The sequence below is a fragment of the Calypte anna genome, chromosome 10 (assembly GCF_003957555.1).
Source record: "Calypte anna isolate BGI_N300 chromosome 10, bCalAnn1_v1.p, whole genome shotgun sequence".
Lineage (NCBI taxonomy): Eukaryota > Metazoa > Chordata > Aves > Apodiformes > Trochilidae > Calypte > Calypte anna.
In genome coordinates this window covers 2,982,021-3,009,019 of record NC_044256.1, presented here as the reverse complement: position 1 = coordinate 3,009,019, position 26,999 = coordinate 2,982,021, and the positions used below count along the sequence as shown (strand labels likewise).

The window sequence follows — 26,999 nt, the reverse complement described above, 5'->3', positions numbered from 1 at the left end:
CGCAGCCCCAGCTCCCGCACCGCCACCGCCGCCGCCGCTCTCTATGATTCCAACCCGCGGAACTTGCAGCGCCGCCTGCCGGGCGGGGCGCCGGGCCGGAGTGACGTCAGCGCCGGGCCGTCGCGGGTAGGCGGAGGGGCCCGCGGGTGAGGCGGGAGCAGGCGGCGGGCGCAGGTGAGGAGGGCCGAGTCCTCACCCCCACACCCCACCACCCCCCTTTCCTTGCCCCGCGCCCCGAGGGGGCTGGGGGGAGCGGGACGGGACCGGTCGGGACCCCCGTTCGGGGCTGGGCCTCCTGTGAGGCGCGGCCGTGGAGCCAGGCCCTGGCTGGGGCCGCCGTGGGGAGGCTGGGCCGGGGGAGCGGCTGGGGAGGGGAAGGCCCGTGGAAGCGGGGCTGAGGAACACCTCTCCGTGGGCCCCAGGCCTCAGCAGCCCGCCGGAGTGGGGCCTTGCTGACGCCCAGCGGGGGTCCCTGCGTGCACCCACGGGAGGGGCCGTGTTTTCCCGTGGGGATCGGGCTGGACACGGCCGCTCCCCGCACCCCCCCGTTCCTTGGTTAGCCCTGCTGGCAGCACGCATCCCACAGCAGTTTGTCTGAGACGCAGCGTGGGGAGGGTCGGTGGCTGCGTTCTCCCTAAACGCCTGGAGCCACCCCCGTGTTAGCTCCTCAGTGAAACGGGGACGGCACCGCCAGGGCAGCGTCTCTGCTGGAGCTGATAAAGCGATTCCCTCCTCCCCTGCTCAGTTAGGACTTAGAAACTGTGTTTAAGGGCTGCATTAGTGTGTGAGCAAACTGCGTGTCTGGACTTCCTTCTCAAACCTGCAAGAACATCAGTAAGACAGGACTGACACCAGAGATGTGCAGACAGCAAAGAGATCTGGGGGTTGGGGGGCAGATACCCAGGGCAGAAGGCAGAGCAGTAGCCAGGAGGTTTGGGTTTTCCAGCTTGTGTAAATAAACAAATGTCCTGACACCTCCCATGTGTGACACCATAAATCATTCACTACCTCTGCACCTCATCCTCACCTCCCAAGGGTTTGCATGGAAAGCAGCAGGATGAGCTCCTCTGAGATGAGCTTGCTTTGGTTTATAAACATAAATTTCTTTTTTTTTTCCTTGGTGAAAGGGGGTCCTTATTACTGAAAAGCACCCTTGTTGGGCAGGGGGCTGGACCCAGCTCTTGCCCTTGTGTTCAGGAAGAGATGCAAAGGGCAGGATCCAAAGGGATGGATTTGTAGTTTGGGCTGCAGAGGCTGGGGAGGTGTTATCTGCCTTTTTATCACCCAGCCTCTGGGAAGCCAGACGTTGTTATCAGGGGTTAAGGTAAATACAGAGGGGCAGGAAAGAGGGGAGGCTGCTCCTAAAAGACACAGCTGACTGACCAGATTCCTCCCTTTGCCCAATCCCATGTTTTCACTCCCCTGGGAGCTGGGGGAAGGGAGTTTTCTCTGGTAGTTTGCACCCCCCCTGCAGCTCTGCTTTCCCCTGGCATCTTTTCTGGAGAAGCTCGGGACAGGAAAGGCCCAGGGAGGATTTTAATCACTGCCTCAGCCCTGGGGTTTGGTGGGGAATCTTCCTGGGTTGTCTCCTGAGCTCCCTCTTGGTGTTGTCCCAGTAAATATCAAGCTTTTCCCCCTCACTCCTGGTGACAGCCTGAAAGGCAAAGCTGTCCCAGGAGCTGTTGTTTTCCTTGCTGACTTCTCAGCTCCTCTGTGGTGCCTCTGAGCCTGTCCCCTCCCTCTGTTCCTGGCTGGGGACAGAGCTCCCAGGGCTGTGCTGAGCCCCTGGGGGTACAAGTCCAGTCAAGCATGGAAAAGGCAGGAATTACCTGGGACTGAACAAAGAGCACTTCCCTCCCTGTATTCTGCTGGAACTGGGAAGAAGGGTGATGTTCTTGTTTGGTTGATCTGATTGTGGCAGCAGTGCCAGGGCTCCTGGCTCTGGAGGGCACAAAGACTTCTGTCCTGGGCTCCTCTGTTGGAGTTTTTCTCTCCACTCCTGTATCTGCTTTTCTTTTCCCCTTTCTCCCTCCTCTGTATCTGTTCCCTGGATGTTGTTCCCTGTTGTGTCAGAGTTGGATCTTCCTGCTCCTGCTCTCCCCAAAAGCTTTCCTGCCCCAGAGTTCTTAAGGCAGAACTGGAAAGGGGGAAGTGGGGATCAGTCCCCTGTTTGGAACTGGGAATTCTGTATTCTGCTGGAACTGGGAAGGAGGGTGATGTTCTTGTTTGGTTGATCTGATTGTGGCAGCAGTGCCAGGGCTCCTGGCTCTGGAGGGCACAAAGACTTCTGTCCTGGGCTCCTCTGTTGGAGTTTTTCTCTCCACTCTGTATCTCTACTTTTTTTTCCCCTCCCTCCCTCCTTTGTATCTGTTCCCTGATGTTGTTCCCTCTTGCTTTCCCTTGGTGTGTCAGAGTTGGATCCTCCTTCTCCTCAGCACCCCCAGAAGCTTTCCTGCCCCAGAGTTCTGAGGCCAGAACTGGAAAGGGAGAAGTGGGGATCCATCCCCTGTTTGGAATTAGAGGGGAGGATGCCCACAGACAGCAGGAAACACTCAGCATTGCTGCTGGGAGCTCTTAGTCTGGAATTCAGCTAAGGAATTCTCTCCTTAAGGATCCAGCAGGGAACCTGTGCCACCAGCAGTCCCACAGGGGAACATCCCCACAGTCTGTGGGGTGTGTGGGATTTCCACCCCACAAAGGAGAGAGGAGCTGCCAGAGCAGGGTGGCCGTGCCAGGGGCTGCAGGTGGTGCTGCTGGAGCTTGTCCCCTGCTCCCTGTCCCAGTGTGGCTGTTCTCTCCCCAGGCTGCTGTGCTGGCACCATGGCTGCAGACTGGTTGGGCAGCATCGTTTCCATCAACTGTGGGGAGAGCCTGGGGGTCTACCAGGGCAGGGTGTCTGCTGTGGACCAGGTCAGCCAGACCATCTCCCTCACACGCCCCTTCCACAATGGGGTCAAGTGCCTGGTGCCAGAAGTCACCTTCAGGTTAGTGCCTGCCTGGTTTTTTATTATTTTCACCTTTTTTTTTTTTCTTTTCACCTTTTTTCCAGACCAAATCTGTGGTGCTTGGGGTGGGTTTTGGTTTGGGTCGCCCCACAAAGTAGCTCTTTGCTGTCAGTCTTGACATCTGCAGAGTCTTTGGGTGAGAGGGTTCTGCTAGGAGAGGTTTTTTTGGGGTTTTTTCTGGCTCTGTGACCCTTGGAAACTGCTTGGAGGTTTCTGGGGCTGAGGCTCTGTGTGGTTTGGGGTGGCTGAAGGGGCTCTCAGGCTCTCCTAAGGCCTTGCCCCCAGCATGTGTGCTGTCAGGTGAGACAGAAGAGAAAGCAGAGAGGGGCAGATAATTAAAATGCTAGTCTTGATGTGATGGATTAAGTGCAGTTATTAAATCCAGCTCCTCTGCCTCTTTTCACTGGGCAGTGTTGTTTTGAACCATAAAGCTCCTGTGAGCTCTTCCCCACCAACTCCTCCTAACAAAGTGCTTAAAACCAGTAAGACTCACTGGTCACTGGATGTTTCCCTGCCTTTTTACAGTACTTAAGCCTCTGAATCACTGATTTTTAAAAAAGTTTCATTCCCTGAAGTCAATACTTTTTTTTTTCAAGCATTTTGAAGAGGGAGAGATGACCCTGTTCTGCCAGGGGATGTGTGGAAGCCTGTCCAAGCTCTAGCTGCTGCTGCTTATTAAAACTAAAATAAAACCTCCTGATTTCTGAGTTAGCCCTTGCAGTCAGTGCAAATCCAGGGCCTTGTAACCATGGCTTTGGGTGGGTTTGGCTCCTGCCCAGTGCTGGGTTAGTTTTCTTTATCCTTTTTTCTGAGGAAATGGGAAGGGCCATCCTTGTCTGAGCCTGAAGGGCATTAATCTAAGGGTAGCTTTCCACAGAAGTTGATTACAAAGCCTCAAGGCTGAGATTAATTATATTATCCAGAAGCTGTAAAATTAATGCAGATTTCTCTAAAGTTCTGTGCTGCTTGATTGGTGCTGGTTTCAGCTGGGAACAGAACCTTTCCAAGAAAAAGCAAAGCACTGGGGTAGTTATTTTGAAGATTCATACAGTTTTCATTGAATTTGGTGTCTCTGAAAATGCTCTCTGTGGTGGAGTATTAAAATAATTTTTTTCCCTTGTTTCTGTGGCTAATTAGGGAAAAAAAACTACTTTCAACCCTGTGGGGTTTTCTTCAGGGGCTGTTTTTTGCCTCAAATGCTCAATCCCTTGACATCTGGTTTTCTTGTCCTGTTTTTTTTTTAGGGCAGGTGACATCACTGAGCTGAAAATCCTGGAGATCCCCGGGCCAGGGGACAGCAGCAGCAGCAGCAGGCAGTGTGGGGACCTGCAGCAGACAGAAGTGGGGATCCCTGGAGTGGGGTGCCAAGTGGGTCCCAGTCAGAACGGGACTGGGAAGGTGTTAAAGAAGCCCCTGTCCAGCAGTGCCCCCCAGAACATCCCCAGGAGGCCGGAGCTGAAGCACCAGGACATCCTCATCTCCCCTCAGCAGCAGTGCTCCAAGAGCTACATGGATCGACACATGGAAACACTGTCTCAGTCCAAAGGCTTCCGGAGGAGACACAACTCCTGTGAGTATCTGGGCTGCCCTGCAGCCTCCCTCTGGTGCCACATCTTCCCCTCTGCAGCAAGGACAGAGCTGGAAACTTGTGCTTTGTTTTGCCTTTGCACTCGTGTTGCCACGTGGAGGGCTGGAGATGAAGGGTGAGGAGAAGGAGTTGGACAAGCTGTGCCTCAAAGGGGTGGAAACTGAGGGCTTCCAGGTGCTTGGCACTTCACTTTAAGCCTTTTGTGGTGGGTGAGAGTGTAATGCAGCAATAATTCTGTGTGAATGTTCACACAGTTCCATTCAAGCTTGCAGAACTGGGCTTATAAAGGTGTATGTGTGCACTTGCCCCTTTTATATTCACTTATTTTGTAAGTTCATATATTCACTTATTTATATTCACCTCTTTGCCCCTTTTATATTCACTTATTGTTTTCTAAACAGTTGCCAGACAGGTTAGCTGGGTGGAGGAATGCAGGGGGATGCAGAGGTGACCTAACCATCAGAAATCCCCTTATACAGAGATCCAGAATGAGTTAATTGGGTAAGAATTGGCAGGAGAAGTGGGCTGTGTGACCTGGGCTGCCACCTCCTTCCTCACTTCGTGCTTCTTTTTTTAGGGGGATTGGGTTTTGTGAGGATTTTTTAATGAGCAGTGACTGGATCTGTGTCTCCAGGCTTCCAGCCACCCTAGGGAAGTGTGTTCCCATGCTGGACACAGGGTTGTTTCACTTAGATTTCCTTCAGGATCCTGTGGATATGGTTTTATTTATTATCTTCCACACCATTTTTGATGGGATGTTGGTTGGGCTGTGGGAATTCAGCAAGCCTCCCCTGCCAAACCTGAGCTGAATTTATTTTTTTCCCCCCTTGAAGCCTGCTAAAGGAAATCAGACTTTGTGCTGCAGACTCTTTCAGGCTGTTCCCTCTGTCTCTTATCAACACTGTGGACACAAAAGCTGTTCTACTGCTCACTTGGGGCAGAAGCAAGGGAGTGTTTTGTGCATCCAAACCAGACTGGGATGTGAACTGCCAATCCCTGTCCCTCTTGCTGAGGAAGCCTCTGTTTTCAGGGTGTGTTCCTTCATTTAGTTTTAGGACACATGACAACATTTAAGAAGAAAAGCACCTTCTGTGTCTCCCCCCACCCAGCAGCCTGCTCTGGTCTCTTACCCTTTTCTTCTGGCAGTGTGAGGAGTTTGGGTGCAGGGGGGTGGTGAGGACAGGGATTTAGGAGCTAGCAGGGAAAAGATTGTATGGAAAGGTCAAGGGACTGGTGGTGTCTTTACTGCAGTGCTTGAGAAGTGTGGTGACACCTCTTTAGGTAAACCCCACATATTCCTTAGCCACATTTTTGTTGGAGTGGGTATTGACATTAAATGAGTGGAGATCCTCCCTCTCCCACCCTGGGGATTATTCTGCTTCCTTCACCAGCACCAAATGTTGGGAAATGTAGAGCTGAATAACACTGGTGACAACAATTTCCTCATTCCTGCTCTTTCCTCTTTGGAAGTTGCCTGGTTGCCAGCCTTCTTTTTTCCCCTGAAAGGAACTGGAAATAAATTACAGTGTTATAAAGCTTTTATATTTAAGGCCTGGAGAGCCCATACCATGTTACACCATCACCCTGCAAGTCCTCACAAGCTCTCTTTGCCCTCTTGGTGCAAGTAGAAATTAAGGGTCTCTAATGAGGAGGATGGAAAGATGCAATCAGCACGTTTCCAGGTCAGGCACCTGTTACATTCATTCCTGTTCCTAAAGTCTTCAGCCAGCTTTAACTTTGTGCAGAAGCTGCTTGTGTGCTTTTTTGTTTCTTATTCCAGCCCCCCCTGGGCTTTGCTCCTTTCCAGATCTCCACCATGCATCAGGATACACCCAGGACTTAACTGTTGAAGCATCAGTGTCAATCTGCTCCATTTCCATGACTTTTCCTTTCCTTTTGTTTTCCTTTGCTTTCCTATTTAGAAAAGAAACAAACCCAAGGTGGTCAGGACCAATCACTCAGGGAGATTAAAGGCTGTGGAGAAGTTCCTCAGCCTCTGCAGTCCTCTTTCCTCACCAACAGCTGTATTCTTTTCTAAAGGGGTTGTAACTCCATTTTTATTCACTTATTCTTTTCTAAACAGTTGCCAGACAGGTTAGCTGGGTGGAGGATGGCCAGGAGGATGCAGAGGTGACCTAACCATCAGAAACCTGACTGGTTTTGAGTGTTTTGCTCCTACCCAAGCCTAAACCCTGTAGGACTTGCTAGAGGAAGAGAGCTCTGGTCCCATAGGGTTAATTTATTAACAGTTTTTAAAAATTCCCTTCTTGTTTGAGTATGGAGCTCTTTGTTGGTTTAAGAAAAACTTGTTTAGGCTTCAAGAAATGTGTAAAGGAATTTCTGCTTTGCTTTCTTCTGGTCTGGCTGGAGTGTAGAGGAAGATGAACCTCCCTTAACACTGTTTTGCCAGTGTTTGGTAGGTTTGGGGTGAGGAGTGAGCACTTCAACCCATGAGCAGCTTGTATCAGTTTTCTGTAAGCACAGCAGAGGATCAGATTTGCTTCTGCAGAGTTTGTTTGAAACAAGGTGAGCAGGGTTCTAGCTGTGGGTTGTTTTAGCTTGGATTCATTTTAGGATAAACAGGGGAGAGAAGTGAACCCTTACCTTCTGAAACGTGTTTGGTGAGGGAGGAGGATGCAGAGGTGACCTAACCATCAGAAACCTGACTGGTTTTGAGTGTTTTGCTCCTACCCAAGCCTAAACCCTGTAGGACTTGCTATAGGAAGAGAGCTCTGGTCCCATAGGGTTAATCTATTAATTTTTTTAAAAAATTCCCTTCTTGTTTGAGTATGGAGCTTTTAGCTGGTTTTAGAAAAACTTGTTTAGGCTTCAAGAAACGTGTAAAGGAATTTCTGCTTTGCTTCCTTCTGGTCTGGCTGGAGGGTGGAGGAAGATGAACCTCCCTTAACACTGTTTTGCCAGTGTTTGGTAGGTTTGGGGTGAGGAGTGAGCACTTCAACCCATGAGCAGCTTGCATCAGTTTTCTTTAAGCACAGCAGAGGATCAGATTTGCTTCTGCAGAGTTTGTTTGAAACAAGGTGAGCAAGGTTCTAGCTGTGGGTTGTTTTAGCTTGGATTCATTTTAGGATAAACAGGGGAGAAAAGTGAATTCTGACCTTCTGAAACATGTTTGGTGGGGGGGAGGATGATGTGTGAATCCCAGGAGGGGGACAGAGCAGATCCTGGCACTATGGAAGTGGTGAGCAGAGGCATACAGGGCTGAGATGTCATCTAGAACTTGAGTCGTACAGGTTTTAGTTGATGTCTTGATGCCCTTTAGCTAAGTCAGGGAGAAAGTTCCCCCTAGGGAGTGCTTGTGTGACAGGAATCAGTAAACAACAAACATCAGCACAGGTTTCACAGTGGCATCCAGGCTCCCCCATGCCAGGGCTGGCACCAAAAGCTCCCACAGGGATCTTGGCAGGAAGGTGGCCAGCTCACTGGAGGCTTTACTTTTGCTTGTGTGCTGTACGTGAAAATTGTTTTTTTCCCTCACAGAAACAAAAAAGCCTGGGAAGTGTTTTTTTATCTTTTGAGGGAGGTGCTTTCCTGTGTGGCACTGAGCCTGACGTGGAGTCTTGTGCTCTTCTCCATAAGCTTTGTGCATATGCAGGCAGGGCAGAGGTGCTGATAGGTGTGCTCTGAAAGGAGCTCGACTAGAAGGTCTGGATTTCTGCTTGGCAGAGGACTGGATCAGGCAGTGGCAGCAAACACAGCTGTGAATAGGCCATGGCTGGGGCTGGCGTGTCTGCTCAGGAGGGCAGCAGACATTTCTGTCTCGGATTCTTCTCCCTTCCTTCCCCTCATTCTCCTTTTAGGCTCTTTTCCCTGCACAGCTGCCAGTCTGGGTGGTGATGCTTTAAGTTAAGGGCCCAGTTCTGTTCAATATCTTCATTGATGATTTAGATGAGGGGATTGAGTCCATCATCAGCAAATTCACAGATGATACTAAGCTGGGGGGAGTGTGGATCAGCTGGAAGGCAGGAGGGCTCTGCAGAGGGACCTGGACAGACTGGAGAGTTGGGCTGATCCCAATGGGATGAGGTTCAACACGACAACCCCATGGGGAGCTCCAGGCTGGGCACAGAGTGGCAGAAAGGGACCTGGGAGTCTGGATTGCCAGGAAGCTGAACAGGAGCCAGCAGTGTGCCCAGGTGGCCAAGAAGGCCAATGGCATCCTGGCCTGGCTCAGGAACAGTGTGGCCAGCAGGTCCAGGGAAGGGATTCTGCCCCTGTGCTCAGCCCTGGTGAGGCCACAGCTTGAGTCCTGTGTCCAGTTCTGAGCCCCTCAGCTCAGGAAGGAGCTTGAGATGCTGGAGCAGGTCCAGAGAAGAGCAAGGAGGCTGTGAAGGGATCCAGCAGAATTCCTGTGAGGAAGGGCTGAGGGAGCTGGGGGTGTTGGGGCTGGAGAAGAGGAGGCTCAGGGGAGACCTCATCACTCTCTGCAACTCCCTGAAAGGAGGTTGGAGCCAGGGGGGGGTTGGGCTCTTTTCCCAGGCAACTCTCAGCAAGACAAGAGGGCAGGGTCTCAAGTTGTGCCAGGGGAGGTTTAGGTTGGAGATGAGAAAGAATTTCTTTCTGGAGAGGGTGATCAGGCATTGGAATGGGCTGCCCAGGGAAGTAGTGGATTCTCCGTGTCTGGAGATCTTTCCAAAGAGCCTGGATGTGGCACTGAGTGCCATGGGCTGGGAACTGCAGCAGGAGTGGATCAAGGGTTGGACTTGATGATCTCTGAGGTCCCTTCCAACCCAGCCAATTCTATGATTCTATAAGTGAAACCCCCCCAGAAGTTTTCTGGGAGCTGGCTGGAGCCTCTGCCGTGGCAGCGCAGAGCCGGGTGGGTCAGCAGTGTGTCAGCACTGGCATCCCTGGGGGATTAGGGACCTGCCCACCACAATGCCTGCAGGCTCGTTTTGATGAGGTACAGTCTTGGCTCCCATTCACTGAGCCTGCAGGGGAGCCCGGGGAGCTTTCCAGCCATTGTTCCCACAGCTTTTCTAGTGCAGCTTTTTATTCTGTCAGCGTTTACACACTGCTCACATCAGCTGCTTCTGTCCCCTGAATCCACTGCAGGGCTATGCCTCTATCCCCACATTCTGCTTTTCAGGTCAGCTGACAGGAGCATGGAGCTGTTTGCAGAAGGATTTGGCAACCAGTGTGAAAACTCTCGTTGGGTGACAGGAAGGTCCTGAGCTGCTGTAACACCGACACAAGCAGCAGCCTTGCTTTGCCATCGTGTTTGACGTTGGCTCCAGCAGGCTCCAGCTTATTCATCTGAACTCGGAGTCCCCTTGTGGAGTTTGGGAACATTTGGAGATCCCAGCCTGTGGCGTGGGGCTGGGTTTTCATTTCTTGTGCAGCTGATAGCAGCAGCAGCACTGGATGCCATCCCCCTGGCAGTTCTGAGCTCCACACCACATAGTGTCCAACTTTGGAGTGGTTTCTCTGTCACCTTTGGTTTGGGAATTTGCCTAGGGCAGAGAGTGAAAGCCATGTGTTGTTAAAAAGCTTTTCCTTCTTCTCAAAGTTCTGCATGGAAATGGCTGCTCACACCTTGCATACTGGGATTCTCCTTGCCCCTCTCCTCCCTCATAAATCAGTGTTTGTCACCTGCACTTCCTAAATTCTGTTCTTTGTCCTTCAGTGGCTTCTTGATATTATTGCAGGAGTATTGCAGGAGTCTGTTCTCACCCCCTTGTTTATAAAAACTCCTCAGTGTCTCCAGCAGCTTGGAAAATCACTGTGTCTGGAAATGAATTCCTGCTCGTTAGTACTCATTTAAAATTATTATAAACAGAGACTCTGAATTGTCAGAGTTTGGTACCACACAACACTGGATTCTGTTCCTCCAGTACCTGCAGAAGGAATATTTCATGCTGGCTGTAGTTCTGATACTGCTCTTTGGAAGAGGTGAATGGCTTTGTGGCATGAACATCAGGGATTTTCATGGTGCTCTGAGGTTGGGGGAAATCCAATCAGCAAGGTAGCTGTGTTGCTATCAGCTGCCCTAACTTTGTAGATTTTTTTTTCTTTTTAAAGATACTTTATTTAATACAGCAGTGCTGGAGATATAGTGATACAGTGGTGTTGGAGAAGAAAGGGAAAAGCTAACAGCCTCATTAGGCCAGGTGAGAAAGCTGGGGAAAGCTGATTCTTCCAGTGCTTGTTGCCATACTTGAAACAAACAAACAAAGCAGAACAACAAGCTACTCACAGTAGGAAATTTATCATTGTGGGGGCTTTTGTGTTATTTTTTCTGGCTTTTAAAGTTTTTTTAATGGGGGACAATGACTCTGCAAGGTCTCAAAGGTTTGGGGTCTTATCTCCTGTCTTTCAAGGTGTGAAATATTAACTCTGACTTTTTGTGCACTTTTTTGTTGTTACTGGATTATAGCAAAACTGCAGCAGCTTTTAAGAGGGCATCTTTTAGGTGTTCAGGTTTATTTTGTTAAACTCAAGTACTTGAGACTTGCTGGAGAGAAGAAGCTGCTGGGCATTTCAAAGAGTTTCCTTGTCAGGGTAGTCACTGCTACAGTGCTCTGGAAAATACAAGTGATATTCTGTCAAAACCAGGGAGGGAAATAAATGAGGGGAAGTCCTTGCTGAGAGTGCATTCCCAGTGCTGAATAAACCCAAGTTCATATCCTTAGCAACTCATCCTTCAGCGTGGCATAGGTTAGGTGTGATGTTAGGTGGACTCCTGGGCTAAGGTTGATTTCCCAAAGTCCTTGGTAGGTGTTTGAGAGCTCCTGTGTCCTCCAGGAAAGTGTGCTCTGCTCCGGTCTCCTCTTCCAGCATTTTCTGTGAAGGCTCCAGGCAATCCTAAGAGTGTTCTGGACTCAGGAGCAGCAATTCCAGGTGTGCAGTTGAGCTGCTGAGTAACTTTGCTGCAGAGAGACTGATCTGTTGTGTGAGCTTGGCCAGAGCCAGCACGTTGGTCTGGAGCCTGGTGGTTCCTCTCCTGACCCTGACATCAGTGAATGTTCCTGTGGAAACAGCTGACAGGAGGAAGGCCCTTTGCTTTCCAGGGAAAGTGCTGTTCCTCTTGGTAAAGTGGAGGATATCAGACTTTGGAAATGTGGGAAAGGAGAGCCCAGGTCTGTTAACTTGTGGCTGCTCCACCAGGTCACAAATAATCCTCTCCAGGAGGGATTTGTGAAGACCAAGTAAGACTTCTCTGCATAGGTGACAGGGAGCTTTGTGGGAGGCTGTGAAGGTTGTGCATGTTGCAAAGGTTCCAGGGATGTTTTCTATGTAGATGACTTGAAATTCTTGCTGTCCTGTCTCACTGATTTGCAAGAGTATCCACAGACAAATAGAATGCTGCCTTTTCATCAACAAAGGTGTTATATGTGGCAACTTGGTGGCAGTTCCTTTCTGTGGTATCAAATGGATTTTTTGGATAAACTCATCCATAAATTACTTGCACAGGGGCTTATCTTGAACTGTGAGAAGTATCTGAGTAGATCAGGCACTTTTGGTGTGATAACTCTCACTTGATCTGCTGGACACTGCATGTGATGCCTGTATTTGCTGAAATATTTTCTAGGAATTGCAAATTCAACTCTGGGTGTTACAAACAGGTTGGTATTGCCTGGACCTGAGTGTGCACAGGCAACCTGAGTAATGGTGTAAGAAATAAGGGAGTAAAGGGCTATGTTGACCTCTTGATGGCTTGTGGGTTTGTGTCAGCCTTTGATCTCCAGCCACAAGTTGACAGTGAGGAGACTTTGATCAGATTTCCAGAGAAATCAGGCTCTCATGTTTACTTGTGATTGGAAAGAAGGGTGTTTAGGTGGTGAGCAAGTAAAATAATGAAAAAGGAATAAGGGAATGGAGTTCATCCTGGCACAGAGATGTGTACCTATTGACAGAGAGTGTGGGGAGAAAGAAATGCTTCATATTCAGGGTTTGAAGTTCTCCCTTATCATCAAGAAGTGGCAGCCTACATTAGCTGCTGAAATTTAAGGGAATTCCAGAGGAGGGCTCGGGACACGTCTGCACGAACATCAGCTCAGGGTGGGAGGAAACCTGTCCTAGGTGAGGCTGGCTGATGGTCACTGGTGTGCCACTGTCTTGCCTTAAATAAAATGAGGATAAATGCTTATTTTTCTACTGTGGTCAAGCTTGTTTTTCCAACCTTGCCAGCAGAAAGTCCCCGAAAGTCTCTTCTGATGCTCCTGAGTAATTCCAGAGATGAATTCTACAGCTTTGCCGGGAGGCAAATCTCCAAGTACCTTGAGTTGGTGGATTGCAAGCACGAGCTCCCCTCTTGTGCAAAATTTTTGTGGCTTTTTCTGTCCGTGAGCCACTTCCAACTTGCTTTTTTTTTTATATTCTTGTCCAGGGTCATCCAGCAGCCGCCATCCCAACCAAGTGACCCCAAAGAAGAGCGGCCTGAAAAACGGGCAGATGAAGAGCAAAGACGACGAGTGCTTCGGGGATGACATCGAGGAAATCCCAGACACAGATTTTGATTTTGAGGGCAACCTGGCCCTTTTTGACAAGGCAGCTGTGTTTGAAGAGATTGAAACTTACGAGAGGAGGAGCGGGACGCGTTCCCGAGGGACCCCAAGCGAGAAGCCGGCTCGCTACCGGCACGATGAGAACATCTTGGAGTCAGAGCCCATCGTCTACAGGAGGATTGTTGTGCCCCAAAATGCTAACAAAGAATTCTGCACGGGTATGACACCTCCCTCACTGAGAGGGGTGCAAGCTGGGCCTCTTGTTTTTTTCCTGGGGTGTGTGTGATGGATTGTTTGCCCAAGGGGGGGGGTCTATCAGCGTAAAGTGGGACAAGCAAAGGTGTTTGGTGGCTTAAGCTTTGGTGATTTTAGGTTGGATCAGTGTCTTGTGTCTACACGTGACCTTTGTTAGGTTGGATCAGTGTCTTGTGTCCACACACAACCTTTGTTTGCAGTATTTTTGAGATAAAAACCCCTGAGACAGGGCAACAAGGTAAGTGTTTTTGCAGGAGGGGCAGCACCATTAGTCGGATAACAAAATGGAGGTGGAATAGGAACCCTTTGAATCCTTGCTGAGATTCCAGTAGTGTGACAAACCTCCTGGCTTTGGATGGCCTCAGGATTCTGATATGTGGTAGCACGTAACAATTTCTCCTTTCTTGGTAAAAGGCAGGGGGTTTCCTGTGCTTCTGATGCTCCTTGGGTGGGAGTTACATATTTTGGCGTGGGTTTTTTGGAACTTTGGATGTCGTTGTTGCAAAAAGAAACAGTTCTGGCTCTTCCCATCCCTACTTCCAAACAAATTGTACAAAAGGCTTTTTGTGTGGGGTCTGCTGCTGCTCTATGAAGGATCCTGCCCCAGAAAGCTGGATGAACACAGCATTAACATGCCCACAAAGTGCATGTTCTGAGAGCAAGCTGTGAGTTTCTCTCCTGTGCTTTGTCTTTGTCTTAACTGTAAAAGGAAAGAGAAACTTCGAGGCAGAAGGGTAGAATTGGTTTCATCTCCTGTCCACCTGTGGACATGTGAGGGTGCTTTGCTTGGACTTGTGTCCTGATGGATTTTACTGTAAGGAGTCTTTATTTCTTAGTATTTAAGTGCTGTGTGTGTACTTTATGCTACACTCAGGTGCAAATGCCCTGCAACTTTAGCCTAGCTGTAGTTGTGTTTGTGTGCTTTGTAGAATTTGTAAAATGTAGGAACTTTGGCATTCCAGGAACATTTCTTTTCCACATCAGAATAAAATCAAATTTCAGATGTTTTTGTAGGGTCATACTAAGTAGGTAATGCCCTGGTGGTCACACACCAGAAGTGTGATCAGGTTCTTGATCCCTCATTCTTTCTCTGCCCTGACACCCCATCTGGGGTGTGAAACTCTTCAGTGAACGAAGCTGATTTGTTTGAAGTGATTTGCTGCTTTTCCATTTAAAAAAACCCAAAAAGTATTTATTTAGGGGGTTTTTTAAATGGTTTTGCTATTCTGCAATACCATAATTTTCCATTTGTGTCATTCATCTTCCTATTGATCTGTTCTGCTCTTGAATGAGACAAAAACAAACTGGGTCCAGCTCAGTACTGTGTTTCCAAGGATGTTCAGGAGAGGACAGAGTAAACATGCAGTGAGACTTTCCCCTGGGTGCTTTGTCTTTCACAGTTTTTACTGCCTGAAGTGATGGTTCAATATTAATAGCTTTGAATGAGGCTTTTTTTTTTCCTGCTTAATTTAACCTATTGCTTTTTAAATCTCTGCAAGGTTTCAGTATCTCTGCAGTGTCCTGTGGCAAGGAGCTCCACAGATCACCTATAATGCTGTGAGAATAAGCATTTCTTCATTTTTTTATGTGATTTACTTTCTTCTTTTTTAAGTTTGCTGTTTGGCAGTTCATCTTCCAGCTGACTTGCCTAAGAGGAGACAGAACCTCATGGATGTCTAGTCTGAAACAAAAACTAACTTACCCTTAGCTGCCAGTTTGAGAAGTCTGATATTTTAGCAGTCCAGCCCCAGGGAGGAAAACCCTGACCAGCAATAAGCAGCAAGGATTCAGTAAATACATTCAGGGGATGAAAATGAAATAGTATTTTGCTAAACTCCATCATCCTGGCCCATGGAAACTCTTGGCTGTCCCTTTGCTGTGTGCTGAAGGGAGCAGCTCAGTGAAGGGACTGCTGCTTTCTTGTTTTGTTCTTGGCAAGCCTACAGAAGGAGGGTGGTTAAGTGACTCCCCTCTGTAGCTGCAGGGTCTCTTTAGCCTCATTAGCTTCTGTTGGGTGATTAGTCTCCCCTGTGGAATCCTGGATTAGTTTGGAAGCTGTTGTGTCACACAGGGGACAGGGGACTGACAGCTCCAGTTCCCTGTTGCCTGTGCTGAGCAGAGCACGTTCACACTCCTGTGAAAGATGATGATAAAAGTGTCCCTCTGGGGCTGTGTCTTCCCCACAGAGGGTGACAGCCTTTGTGTCCCCTGAGGAAGTTTCCTTTTGCTTAGGAAATGCTAATCACTACCCAGCATAAGCTCTTGGAAACAGCTGTAATTTGCCCAGTGGTCCTGATGTCCAGTGCAGCCCTCTGAGGGACAGGGAGAGATTCAGTGTGCTTGGAGTCACCATGGAATGTCACTTGGGGGAAAAAAACACCCTGATTTCTTTGTTTAGGAACTGGAAGGAGGATGCTGAGCTGTAGGCTCTCTCAGAGAGCAGCAGCTGCTGAAATCAAGTGAGAGCACCAATAGCCCTGAAAGCCAGGATTTTGGATAAATCTGGGGCAGGGGTTCTCTTTCTGCTCCTTGATTCTCCCTACAGACTTAGCTCTCTGAAGGGGAGCTCTCCTCCAACTAGGAAGTGCTTCTTGCAAGTAGAAGTAAGTGCAAGAAGAAGTAATTTTTTTACCCTAGACCAATCCTGAAGATAAATTCAGAGAATTCAGATGAATCCAGAGCTCTGGTTGCTGCAGTGATTATTCTCTCTGCTTAAACAGCACAAAGTGATGATGATGTTGAGCAAATATTCAGCTCTTGTCACTGTGGGAGAGGAGGAAGTCTGAATCCTTGCTTGCTCTTTTGTGTCATGTTTCCATGGAGCTAGGAAGTAAGCAGGATTGCACAGCAGTAAAACCAGCAAACTGCTGGTACCAGTTCTCCAGAAGACTGTTCCAGTCAGTGCTTTTAGGACTGACTCAAGTCAGTCCAGATATGATGCAAGCAAAGCTTGATAAGCATTTCAGTCCACCAGGATGTTTTTCTGAGAGGTAATTTTGCACAGTCAGGCTGTCAGGCACATGAGCAGGTTTTAGAAGTAAGCAAGGAATGAGGATGGAGATTGTTCCAGACAGGAAGAGCTGCATCCAATGGAGCTGACCAGGGCTTTGATCCCAGCTGAGCTGAGTCCGTTCCTGGGGCTCTACACATGAATCCCTCCCAACTCTTTTGTGCTGGCTGCTCTTGATCTGTCTCTCTTTAGCACTGCATGAGAGGGAAGTGCAACTGATTAACAAAAATCTCCTTGGGTGAGGGGTGAGCTGCTTCTACTCCCAGTGCTGCCCAGCTCACCAGGTTTATCATGTGCTGGCACAGCTCTGCCCCTGGTCCTTCTGTCAGCTCCCAGTGTTTTGGGCTCAGGTCTCTTAGCAGTAGCTGGAAAGGCAATGTTCTGGGGGCTCAGAGGAGCTGGCAATAGGGCTGAAGTGCTGTCTCAGTCCCTCCTCAGTGACTCTGTGTCATGCTCTTCATCCTGCTGGGCTGCCCAGACAGTCCCTTTTTGCACTTCATCTCTCCTTTCTTCTTCACTTTGTTGAATCCCTCGTAGCACAAACCACACTGCACAGTTCATGGTGATTATACTGAACTAAAATCTCCTTTGCCTGGACTGTGGGCAGCAAACAGGACTGAAATTCCCATTGCCACAACTCCTTGACTGTTTCAGCCCACAGCCTGGCTTCTTGAGCAAGGGTTGTTTGCCCAGCCAGTGTCTTTTGGAGGTGAATAAAGAAGAGAGCTGCATGCTCATAGGGAAGGTGTGTATGGTGGACTAGTAAGCTTTGTCCACAGTAGGTTCTCTTCTAGGCAATGCTGTTAGTGCAGAATTTAGAAACTGTCAAGTGAAAGCAGGACTGTGGTCACAAATTCAGACCAGGAGTCAATACTTCTCTGTGCTCCCCCTGACCAGACTTCAAGCCTGCCCTTCCAGAAATCCTTTCCCCTCCCCTGCTAAGGAAGTAGGGAAAGGAAAACATGTGCTTGGGAAGTGAATGGATGCAGCAGCAGAGCTCATGTGCCAGGGTCAGGCTACAAAGCAAAGGCTGAGTCTGTTCTGTGGGGATGATGCTGACAGGATGGGGTTTTTTGGGTGTCCCATCTCCTTGGTTGACTTTTCCCCTCTCTGTAGGTTTTAGCTCTTCAGTCTGTGGGTGACTGCCTTACAGCAGTTGTGTGTATTGAATGTGAAGTGTTCATGGGATCTTAGAGTGCAGTGCAAATGAAGTTCACTTTGTCCAACCCCAAGAGAAAACAAAGTGGTCCTGGGGCAAAGTTCCTTTGTCCCTCAGAGGGTTTTCTTGCTCTGCACCAGTTCTGGTTGAGGCTGACACTGGAACGTCAGCCAGAACTCCTGCACAGTTTGTCTTAATTAAAAGTCGTGATGATTATCAAAGAAGAAAAAAGAAATCTAGCCCTTAGAGTTGTGGGGAAAATCATTGACATCTGTGGGGCAAGTTAATGTGTTTTGCTGAGCCTGCAGCAGGTGGCTTCAGCTTTACACCCAGCAAAAGACAGCAAGTAACATCCCATCTGCCTGAAAGGGACCAGAGTTACACCCCTGCTCCTCACTGCACCTTAGGCCACAAGTGGTGGCTCTGGAGCCTGGAGTTATTTATTTATTGCTAAAGGAAAGAGGTGATGGAATTGCTGAGAGCTTTCATGAGGTCCCAAGTCTAGGTCTGTCTCATCCAGTCCTGCAGCTTGCCTGGATTTTTGTTTTAGCAGCTCGAGAGATGCTGAAGTTGTTGAGAGAGAAGATGGGGCTTAGCCCTGAGCCATCCTAGCAGCAATCCTCTTGTTCTCCTGTACTTGTGAGCATGAGACCCATTTGGATTTAGGTGGGCAAACTTGCTCTGGACTCATTTGGGTAAAAAAAAAACCTTATTTCATTAACTTCTGGAGAGTTAGCTCAGTTCTGCTGGCTTGGGGTGTTTTAATCCAAGCAGTATGTGTGTAGCTTCGCAGTGAAGCTGGAGGAGATAACTTGTTCCCAGTGGTGGTGCCCAGGACAGAGTGTGCCTCATGAAGGGAGAATACTTCACGTTTAATCATGCTGCAGCCCTGCTCTGCGTGTCACAGAACTGTTTAGTCTACATCTGCCTTTTTTTTTTTAGCAGGCAGCTGTAAAATACATTTATTTAATATTAAAAGGCCTGAGCTAATTTATTTTATTACCTTCATTAGCAAACAATAAAGAAGCACTGTCCAACCCAAACATAATTAAGGTTGGCAGGGGTTCAGTTTTGTTGCAGCAGTGTTATTGTTTGTGGGTTTACACATCGCCTCCTTGATTGCTCCCTGCCAGAGTTTGTTTAACTCCCTCGGCCTGGTTTTTGATAAGCCAGTCTGACTGGTTGGACCTTGCGTGAGTGCTAGGAAGGGAAGTTCACTTGGCATTTCAGCCTGCTCCTGAGAGGGGAGCAATTAGGACAAAGTGTAGCCCTGGCATGCTAAACGAAAGTTCATCTCCTGCCTCCTCATTTGCATTAACCCACTGGGCACCGGGTTGGGTCCAGCTGGTGCTGGATGTGGGTCTAGGGGAGGATGGGGATGGTTTCAGAGCAGAGCTCTGCAGGAGCTGTACCAAACCGAGCAGAGGCAGAGCAGGGCTCTGCTGCTTCATCCTCCTGGCTCGGGGAGGGGGTGCAAAGTTTCGGGAGGGGATTTCTGGCCCAGCAGTTTGGAGAGAGCAAAAGGGGAGGGTTCGGGAGCCCCTCGTTTCGGGGTGGCAGAGCCTGCATCCCGTCAGACTGTTTTGGAGAGATCCTGACCTCGGGTCACTCATTCCCAGTCCTCCCTCAAGCTTGAAAAACAAGACCTGATGAAGTAGCAAAAATAGGAATGGGAAAGGGGCAGAGCCGAGCCTTGCGTGACTCCGGAGGCTGCCAGGGTGTGTGAACACAGGGCAGGTGCGTGACTGGTGTGACTGGGCCCGGGGTTATTAGTGGCTTCTGACTCCAAACGTTCAGGGGCTGCTATCAGGACTCTGGAATGACTCTGATAATGGGCAGAGCTGGCCTGGGTCCTGCCTGGAATGAAGGGCTCTTTAGCAGAGGTCGTTTAATCGGCAGCTGGCATGCGAGGTCAAGGCTTTGAGCACGTTTGGGCCCTCTGGATCTGCAGAGGGCTGGCCAGGGGGTTTGGGATCCCGGAGGGATTCAGGAGGATCTGCTCCACACCATTTTGCAGGAACACGTCTGGTTTGGCTCAGAAACCCTCAATAGGTGCAGAACCCGCTCTTTCCGCCACCGGAGCTCGACTTGTGAAGCTCGACCTGTGCTTTGGGGCTGAGGCGCCCCGGGGAAATGCAGCAGTGTAAATAGCTCCTCACAATTAAAATCCGTGCTGCTTTCTTCCTTTGAATGGGGCACTTTTTACAACTGGTTCTCTGTGAGGTTTTCTGCCTGCAAAAAAAGAGCCCGAGCCCCCAAGTGACTGTCGGGTTTCCTCCCCGAGGGGATGGGCACGCTGCGGCTGCTCCCCCTTTGAGCTGGTGTGGCTGCAGAGCCTTTCCCTGGGCTGTGTCATGTTCCCACGACTCTTCCCCATTAGCGCAGGCCCTGCCCGGCCCTGGGCTGCTCTCAGCACCCAGCTGGCTCCTGTCATCCCCAGTTCAGATGATGGAAGTGCCAGGGTGAGGTGAAGCTGCTGGCCCAGGGACACCGCAGCGTGAGGATGGACCCCCGGAGCTCATCAGCTGTGGGACCAGGGGGTTGTTTTCATGCCTGAGCTCTGGCAGGTGTTGGTCTGTGAGCTGTGCACCTTTTTGGTGGTTGTTGTCATGCCTGAGCTCTGGCAGGTGTTGGTCTGTGAGCTGTGCACCTTTTTGGTGGTTGTTGTCATGCCTGAGCTCTGGCAGATGTTGGTCTGAGCCGTGCACCTTTTTGACCCCCCCCTGCCTGGCTTCTGTGCACCTCATCTTGAGTCCTGGGGTCGGTTCTGGGTCCCTCAGGACCAGAAGGACATTGAGGAATGGAGCTGGGGAAGGGTCTGGAGCACACAGTCTGCCCAGGAGCAGCTGAGAGAGCTGTGGGTGTTGATCCTGCAGCAGAGGAGGCTGAGGGGAGACCTTCTGGCTCTCTGCAACCCCCTGAGAGGAGGTTGGAGCCAGGGGGGTCAGGTCTGTGTCCCTAAGAAAGCAACAGGACAAGAGGAAACAGTCTCAGGCTGTACCAGGGCAAGTTTAGATTGGAGATGAGAAAGAACTTCTTCACTGCAAGGGTTATCAAACACTGAACAGGCTGCCCAGGGAGGCTGCTGAATCACCATCCCTGGAGGGGTTTCAGAGCCCTGTAAATGTGGTGCTCAGGGACTTGGTTTTTAGCACCAGGCTCTAGGAGAGTTGGTTGGGTTCATGGCTGGACTTCAGGATCATGAAGGTCTTTTCCAAGCAGAAGATTCTGTGATTCCTCTGCCTGTCCCAGAGCAGTAAATTCTCAGAGGCAGTGAGAATCCCTGGGATCACTTGTTTAACTTGGAGCAGTGCTCAGGAATGATGTGAACAGGAGGAGCTGAGCTCTCTCCTTGCTGGCAGCTGTGTTCCAGCTGTGTTGCCATCCCCTGTGGGGGAGGAATTGAGCTGTGCTGCTCCTTAGCTGGGAGGTGGGTAAGGGCATCCAGGCCTGGCAGGGGAACACTTCAAGAGAAGAGTAACACGTGTTTCTGATTCTGTGTTGCTGCAGATCTTCAGACACAGAGCAAAGGGGTGTGGATCTCTGAATGATTCTGGTGAAAAGTTAGAAGAAAGGGTCTGGTTTCTGTGGCTGAAGGCATTCAGGGATATCTTGCTGGCTGCTGCAGCAGTGTCCTCACCTGTCACTGACATTTTGCACTTCTCTCTCCATGCACCATAAATAATTTTTTTTTAGTTTCCTTGTCCTCCACACCAGCAGAAAAAGCTGCTGTGGCTCCCTGCAGAGTGAGTGGATGTTTGGTGGCAAGGAGTCCTCTGAGTTAATTTCCAGGAGGGTTTACAGGTGAGACTGTGGGGTTGATGTCTGTGAACCCAGTGCCCTTCTCTTGCTTGGAGAAGGGAAATAGAACAGAACAGCCAGAAAAGTCACTCAGGTTTGTGTTCTCTTACCTGCCAATCCCAAGCAAGCTGGCTGGAGTGAGTGAGTGAGTGGCAGGGAGTGCATTGCTGCTGCTGCAGGCTCTATTCTCAGCACTTAACAAAACCTCTCTTGTTTGTTTTCCCTCGATCCACAAGCTGGAGCATTTCCTGGCTCACAGACAGACCCAGCTGTCAGAAACATCTGAGAAGTATTTCTCTACAGACTTTCTATTCTTTCAGCCTCAGTGTATCATGGTTCAGCTGCTGTGGCTGAAGGAAGCCCTTCTGGCACTGCAGAGTGCCCAGGGAGTGGGGGGGAAACGTGTGGGACATCTTGGTTTGGTGTCACGATTTCATGGGTTTGGGGCAGGTTGCCCTCCCAAATCCATCCCAAGTTTTTCTGGTTTGCAGCTTCCCTTCTGCCTCTCACAGTGACTGAGTGCTCTGTGCTGGAGCATGGGTGGGGGATAAGTCACTGGTGGGCTGCAGCCCATGAAAAAACTTACATAAAAAAAATTTGTAAGTCCAAAAGGCTTTCTCAGTCCTTGTGTGGCTAAAATCACCAGCTGAATTTCTCTGCAAACATAGAATTTGAAGCCCAGCAGCTGTGTTTAGCTGTCTCTGCTACACTCAGGCAAAGAAAGCTGACTCTGGGGCACCAGTTTGGGTTTGTTTGATGGTCTTGGAAGGAAGCTGGGTTAAACAGACCCTTGGTACCAGCTAATGAGCTTTTTTCCTGTCATCATTTCTAACTGGGGTCATATAAAACCTCACTGCTCTGCAGCATTATGGGAGAGTCTCAGAACTGATTCTGTTTGTTTCTGTCTCCTTCCCTCCCCTCTCTGTGAACCCTAGACTCTGGGCTGGTGGTTCCAAGTGTGTCTTACGAGCTTCACAAGAAGCTGCTCTCAGTTGCTGAGAAGCATGGGCTGACTCTGGAGAGGAGGCTGGAGATGACAGGAGTGTGTGCCAGTCAGATGGCCCTCAGCCTCCTTGGGGGACCCAACAGGTAAGGCTCTTCCCTTTTGCTCTGCCCAGGGCTTGCCCCTCTAAGCTCTGCTTCTTCACTTAATTTTGCAGTTGGTGATGCCTAGGGAGGAGAAATTTCTTTTCTTTTTTTTTTTTGTTAACTGTGGCTCTGCTGATGGGGTAACCCAACCCATGTTTTTGAGGCTGTATAGTTGGCTTTCTCTGAAAATCAGGGGGACAGAGGGGAAAAGAAAAAAAAAAAAAAAGCTTCCTAAAAGCAAAGCCAATCCTCAGGTACCACTTGCTCCACCACTTGTTGTTTGAGCAGTACCAGTGCCCCCTGCTCTGTTGGCCCAGGCTGGCTTCATGGTGAACCAGGATAGAGAGGGACCTCGTGCTTTTTGCTGTGGGAGGGGAACCTGCAAGCAGAGCAGCTCTGGTGTCAGCACCACAGAGGTTCCTTCTTCCAAGGCAGTGGGAGATTTGCAGGACACTTGTCCATTTGCATTTTACTGATTTTCCTCTCAGAGGAAGGCAGGAGGAGAGCCTTGGTTTTACTCCCAGCCCCCTTTTTCCTGCTTTTTTTTAGGCTGAACCCAAAGAACGTGCACCAGAGGCCCACAGTAGCCCTGCTGTGTGGGCCCCACGTGAAGGGTGCCCAGGGGATCAGCTGTGGGAGGCATCTCTCCAACCACGACGTCCACGTCATCCTTTTCCTCCCCAACTTTGTCAAGATGCTGGAGTCCATCACCAATGAGCTGAACCTTTTCAGCAAGACACAGGGCCAGCAGGTGTCCAGTGTCAAAGGTGAGTGAGGGAATGAGGAGCAGATCTGCTCTTCACCACCTTTGGGCATTGCAGAGACCTGTGCCACTCAGCTCCCCAGTGCCTGCCTGGTCTGGTGGCACCATCTAGTGGCACCACCACAGGCAAATGGTTGTTGGGAGGCTGGCAGGGCCACAGAGACTCGAGAGGTTCAACACTGGAGCAGTTGTGCTGGTACAGATGTTTCCTGTGGGAGCAGAGATGGAAAAGCTGCCTTATGGATGGGAGACAGAGCAGATGGGAGTCAGGAAAAAAGAGGCCTTTTTGTCAGCTTGTAGAATATAAACCAATCCTTTTATAACCAAGAGAGAACACCATGGGCTGCCAGGACTGGTGAGCCAGCTCAGCAGCAGCAGCAGCATCTGGGGCTGCTCGTGGGCTGGCTGCCTGGTGAGATTTTGTACCCTGGTGAGAGTCTGTGAACGTTCTCCAGAGTGCTAAAGAGCTTTAAATGATCCATGTCAGTGTCTTCTGTGGAAGGAGAGCAGTCAGAGCTGGGCTGCTGGAGGCAGAGCTGAAAAATCTGCTGGGAGTGGAAGGGTGGGAGGCCCTGAGCTGTAGTGGGTGTTGTCAGCCTGGTCCCACCTCAGCGGTGTTTGTGTTTCTTTCAGATCTCCCAGATACCCCTGTTGACCTAGTAATCAACTGCCTGGATTGCCACGAAAACGCTTTTTTGAGAGATCAGCCTTGGTACAAAGCAGTGGTGGACTGGGCCAACCAGAACCGGGCACCTGTCCTCAGCATAGACCCTCCCATCAGTGAGATGGAGCAGGGCATTGATGCAAAATGGTCCCTGGCCCTGGGCCTGCCCCTGCCCCTGGGCGAGCGGGCAGGGCGTCTGTACCTCTGTGACATTGGCATTCCCCAGAAGGTCTTTCAAGAAGTGGGAATCAACTACCACTCCCCCTTCGGCTGCAAATTTGTCATCCCTCTGCACTCCACTTAGAGCCCAACCCAGCCACACGGAGAGGAGGGAGAAAGGAGGAGGAGGAGTTCTGTCCAATAAGCTGTCCAGTGGATCCTGACTTAAGTAAGCTCGTGACGCCTTAAGGATGTGAAGTTCTGAAGAGTTTTCCTTCCAGAAGGATCATTGTGTATTTAAAAAGAAAGAAAAAAAAAATCATAAAATGGAAAAAAAAAAAAAAAAAAAGGAAGCAAACGTTCCTGCAAAGCTGTTTTCATTCTCTTGTGCCATTGTATGAAGGAACGTGCAGGAAGATGGTGTCTGTGCAGGTGCAGGACACTGCTGTCTAGGCCTGGCCAAGAGGCTGTTTTGATGAGGGGGTGTACATGGAGGTGGCACGAGTGGTCAGAGATTTGAGATGTGTTTCTTGGTCCTTCTGGGCAGATAGACCCAGCCAAGGCACCCTTGTGGGAACAGCACCCCTTGATTCTGTAGAGACTTGTGTTGGAGTTGTATCGGGAGGGAGGGTTTGGTTTTGTTCAGTTGTTCTTTTGGCTTCCCCCTCCCCTGGTTTCTGTTCCTCGAGGCAGTTTGTAGCTTGTCCTCCCTCCTCGACTCACCAGCCCCTGGAGGAGCATCTTGCCTCCTGGGAAAGCTCCTCTCAAGCTGTGGGAAACACCCACATCCTCAGCCAGGCCTGGCTTGCTTTATGTGTTCAGTTGGCTTTTTGTTTGTTTGCTTAGTGGGTAACGCCCGGGTCTCTGGGGTTAGGAGAAGGGTGTTTTGGGAAAGAACATTTCCAGGATAGTTGTTTGGAGGTTTGGGGTTTTTCTTTTTCCTTTTTTTTTTTCTTTTTTTTTTTTTTCCTGGCCCAGTGAGTGGCTGAATCAGGGAAAGCACAGTGGAGCAGGGCAGTGTCACTCTTGGTTGCTTTCAGGGCCAGGTGATGTTTGGGTGAGTTCCCACGGTACTTCCAGCACACCTCCTGCACTCAGTCTGGTTTGGGAAGTAGGTAATGGGTCCATTTGTTCCCTTTGGGCTCCAGGCCTGCAGCTAGGGTGGGCTTGTCTTTGCACCCATGTCTGGGAACCAGCTTGAGGAAGGGCTTGGCACCTCAGCTTACACAGCACAGTCCTGTTTGCCTGCAGGAGATGGAGCTGCTGCCCTCCTGGAGGGGCACAGCATGGGGTTCTGGTCTGAATCACCAGAGAGGAGCTGCCTCAGGTTGCTGCTTTCACTGTGTTGTCCCAGTGGAACCTTGGTGCAGTTTTTAGGGCAGGAACAAGCCAAGGAGCCATCAGTGCTTTGTGCACAGTGGCTGCTCCAGGGTAGCACAAGGTGCTGAGCTCCTTGCTTGCTCCTGATGCCCTGGGCACGGGTGGTGCCTGATGCTCTGCTGCTCTTCTGGCACCTGACCTGTGCCCAGAGCTCCTGCAGCTGCCTAACCCCTTCCCAGCCCCTCTGCTGGCAGCAGGGAGCACTTCAGTGCTTCAGAAGGGGCTTTTTTTCCCCAAGGGGAGCCGGATCCCTTCTGAGGCTGAGGTGCAGGGACAGGGGAAGCTGCTGCCCTAGCTGCTCTGTTGCTGTGCTCTGCCCCGCCCCTGGCAGCAAACCTGCAGGGGATGTGTCTCTCCTGCCTGCTTTGAACAAAAAACAAGTGTATCTACCTCAGCAGGATAGGGGGGGCTCTGCTCCTTCAGGTATCTGGACCACTGACTCCCCTCGAGCTTCTCTCTCCCCCGTGGCTGGAGGCTCAGCACTCCTGGAGCAGCTGGGTGACTGCCAGGCTCCAGCAGCTCCTGTCCCCTGGGAAGGGCAAAGCTGCAGCTCCCCTGCCTCAGGGGAACCACATTTCAGCTCTAGTGGCATTGAACAAGTTGTGGTTCTGACTCAGACTCCCTGGGAAGGGATGGCAACTGGGCTGGGTATTGAAAAGTCAAACAGGAGGCTGCCCTCTGCCCTTCTCCTTATTTTGGCTGTCTCAGCCTCAGCCAGAGGGGCAGCAGCTGGGATACAGAGGTAGATGTTGCTGTAGTACAGTGTTAGCTTTAGCCCTCCCTCCCCCTTTTTTTCACTTAAGATACTCAAGAATCTGCTGTTCCAGTGTCTGCTTTCCTTCAGCCAGGCTGCAGCTTTTCCTCCCCTTCTCTGGGTCTGGCTGGTGAACTGTGGATTGTGTTCACCAAGCAGTGTAGCAATCTCCAAGGGACCTTTTCTGCCCTGCTGCTGCTGTGCCACTGCCTGAAGTTACGTGCCCAGGAAGGCACTGACCCAAGTAAAGATATTTTTTTTTAATTTTTGCAGGGGGGGCAGCTGGGGTCACACAGCTCTAGGCAGGCCTTGTGCATTGCCAGCCCTGCAGCAATAGGGGTTCCCTAACTTAAAAAAAAAAGATGTTGCACAGCCAGAGGGTACAAACCCTCTGGTAAGGAAAGGGACTTCCAGCCCCTACCTGCCTGGAGCATTTGAGGCCCAGCCAGCAGCTCTGGGCTGTGTTTGGCACAGTTAATAGTTATGGTGCGCCCTTTCTGGAGCTGTGATGAGCTGTGAAGCTTGGGCTGTGCTTTCCTTCAGAAACAGAGGCTGACTTGAGGAGGTGCTGGCCTCACCCATGTGATGTGCAGCTTCTGTGCAGCTGTGAGCTCCACTGGAGCACTTCTGAGGCCCAGAAAAAGGTCTGTGGCCTTTCTTCTCCCCTCGCCCTCTATTGCCAGCATTAATTCAAATGGAACATTTATTTTTAGCTGTGTTTGAGATAGTTTCTAACCCCCCCCCCCCCCCCCCCCCCAAACCCTTCACCACCATCATAGGAACTGCCCGCGGGTGCTGCTGGGGTCACTCCCATGTGAAGATCACTGCACTGTGTCACTGCTTGATGCTCCATTTGTGACCTGCTGTTTGTAACGACCAATTCCTGCCCTCTGGGAATGCCCTGAAA

General features: G+C 50.2%; 1 protein-coding gene across 1 annotated transcript; it reads left to right on the top strand.

Moving 5' to 3' along the window:
* Positions 1–84: 84 nt before the first annotated feature.
* EDC3 (enhancer of mRNA decapping 3) lies at positions 85–26,840 on the top strand. The gene is made up of 7 exons (XM_030457204.1): positions 85–174; positions 2,804–2,984; positions 4,250–4,575; positions 12,941–13,276; positions 22,219–22,372; positions 22,922–23,139; positions 23,769–26,840. Exons 2-7 carry the CDS (start codon positions 2,821–2,823, stop codon positions 24,101–24,103), a joined length of 1,533 nt encoding a protein of 510 aa, XP_030313064.1. The 5' UTR covers positions 85–174; positions 2,804–2,820; the 3' UTR covers positions 24,104–26,840.
* The last annotated feature ends 159 nt before the right edge of the window (positions 26,841–26,999 follow it).